Source organism: Dipodomys ordii, unplaced genomic scaffold (assembly GCF_000151885.1).
Source record: "Dipodomys ordii isolate 6190 unplaced genomic scaffold, Dord_2.0 Scaffold99, whole genome shotgun sequence".
Taxonomy (NCBI): domain Eukaryota; kingdom Metazoa; phylum Chordata; class Mammalia; order Rodentia; family Heteromyidae; genus Dipodomys; species Dipodomys ordii.
Window position 1 is genome coordinate 6,038,372 of NW_012267315.1, and position 557 is coordinate 6,038,928.

A 557-nucleotide genomic window follows, 5' to 3' on the forward strand; every position below is an offset into this window, starting at 1 on the left:
AGCAGCGGCCCCGGCCCGGGGTTTGGCACCGGGGGCTCGGCGCGGGCGCCCCCACAGCCTGGCGAGAGCAGCAGCGCGCGGTCACCGTCCTCGCTACCGCGGACCCGGTAGGACACGGGCGTGGACTTCTTGCTGCGCTTCACCAGGAAGCCGCGGGGCATGTTGGCGCGGCGCGAGGGCGAGGCACTGGCTGCGTCCCACCTCCGCGTTCAGCCCCAGAGGCCCTTAATGCCCCCAGGCCATTGCCCGGGTTCGGCGGCTGCGGGGACTCGCGTGGCGCCGGAGACAGCTTGCCCGGCTGTGCGCCCTGCACGCGCGTCCCTGTCCCCGGGCCCGGGCGCCGCTCCCTTTTAACGGGGGGAGGGGGCCATTGTTCTCGCCTCCCGCTTCCCCCAGAACCAATCAGAACGTTCGCAGTTCCTCCTCCCGGTAGGGTGGGAGGGCGACCGAGCGGCAAAAAAAAAGGGGGCCGGGACTCGGGGGTCGCCCGGTAGGTGCGGCAGATGTACCTGAGGGCGCGGGGCCCCAGCGCGCGCCCCTCGGCCGCCCCGCCCGGC

The 557-nt window shown here is 74.0% G+C and overlaps 1 protein-coding gene across 1 annotated transcript in view; it reads right to left on the reverse strand.

Moving 5' to 3' along the window:
- Insm1 (insulinoma-associated 1) overlaps window positions 1–161 on the reverse strand; it is a 1,361-nt gene extending 1,200 nt beyond the window's left edge. The window contains exon 1 of the mRNA XM_013027043.1: window positions 2–161. Coding sequence (XP_012882497.1) covers window positions 2–161 — 160 coding nt within the window. The remainder of the gene's footprint in view (window position 1) is intronic.
- Window positions 162–557: the final 396 nt, after the last annotated feature.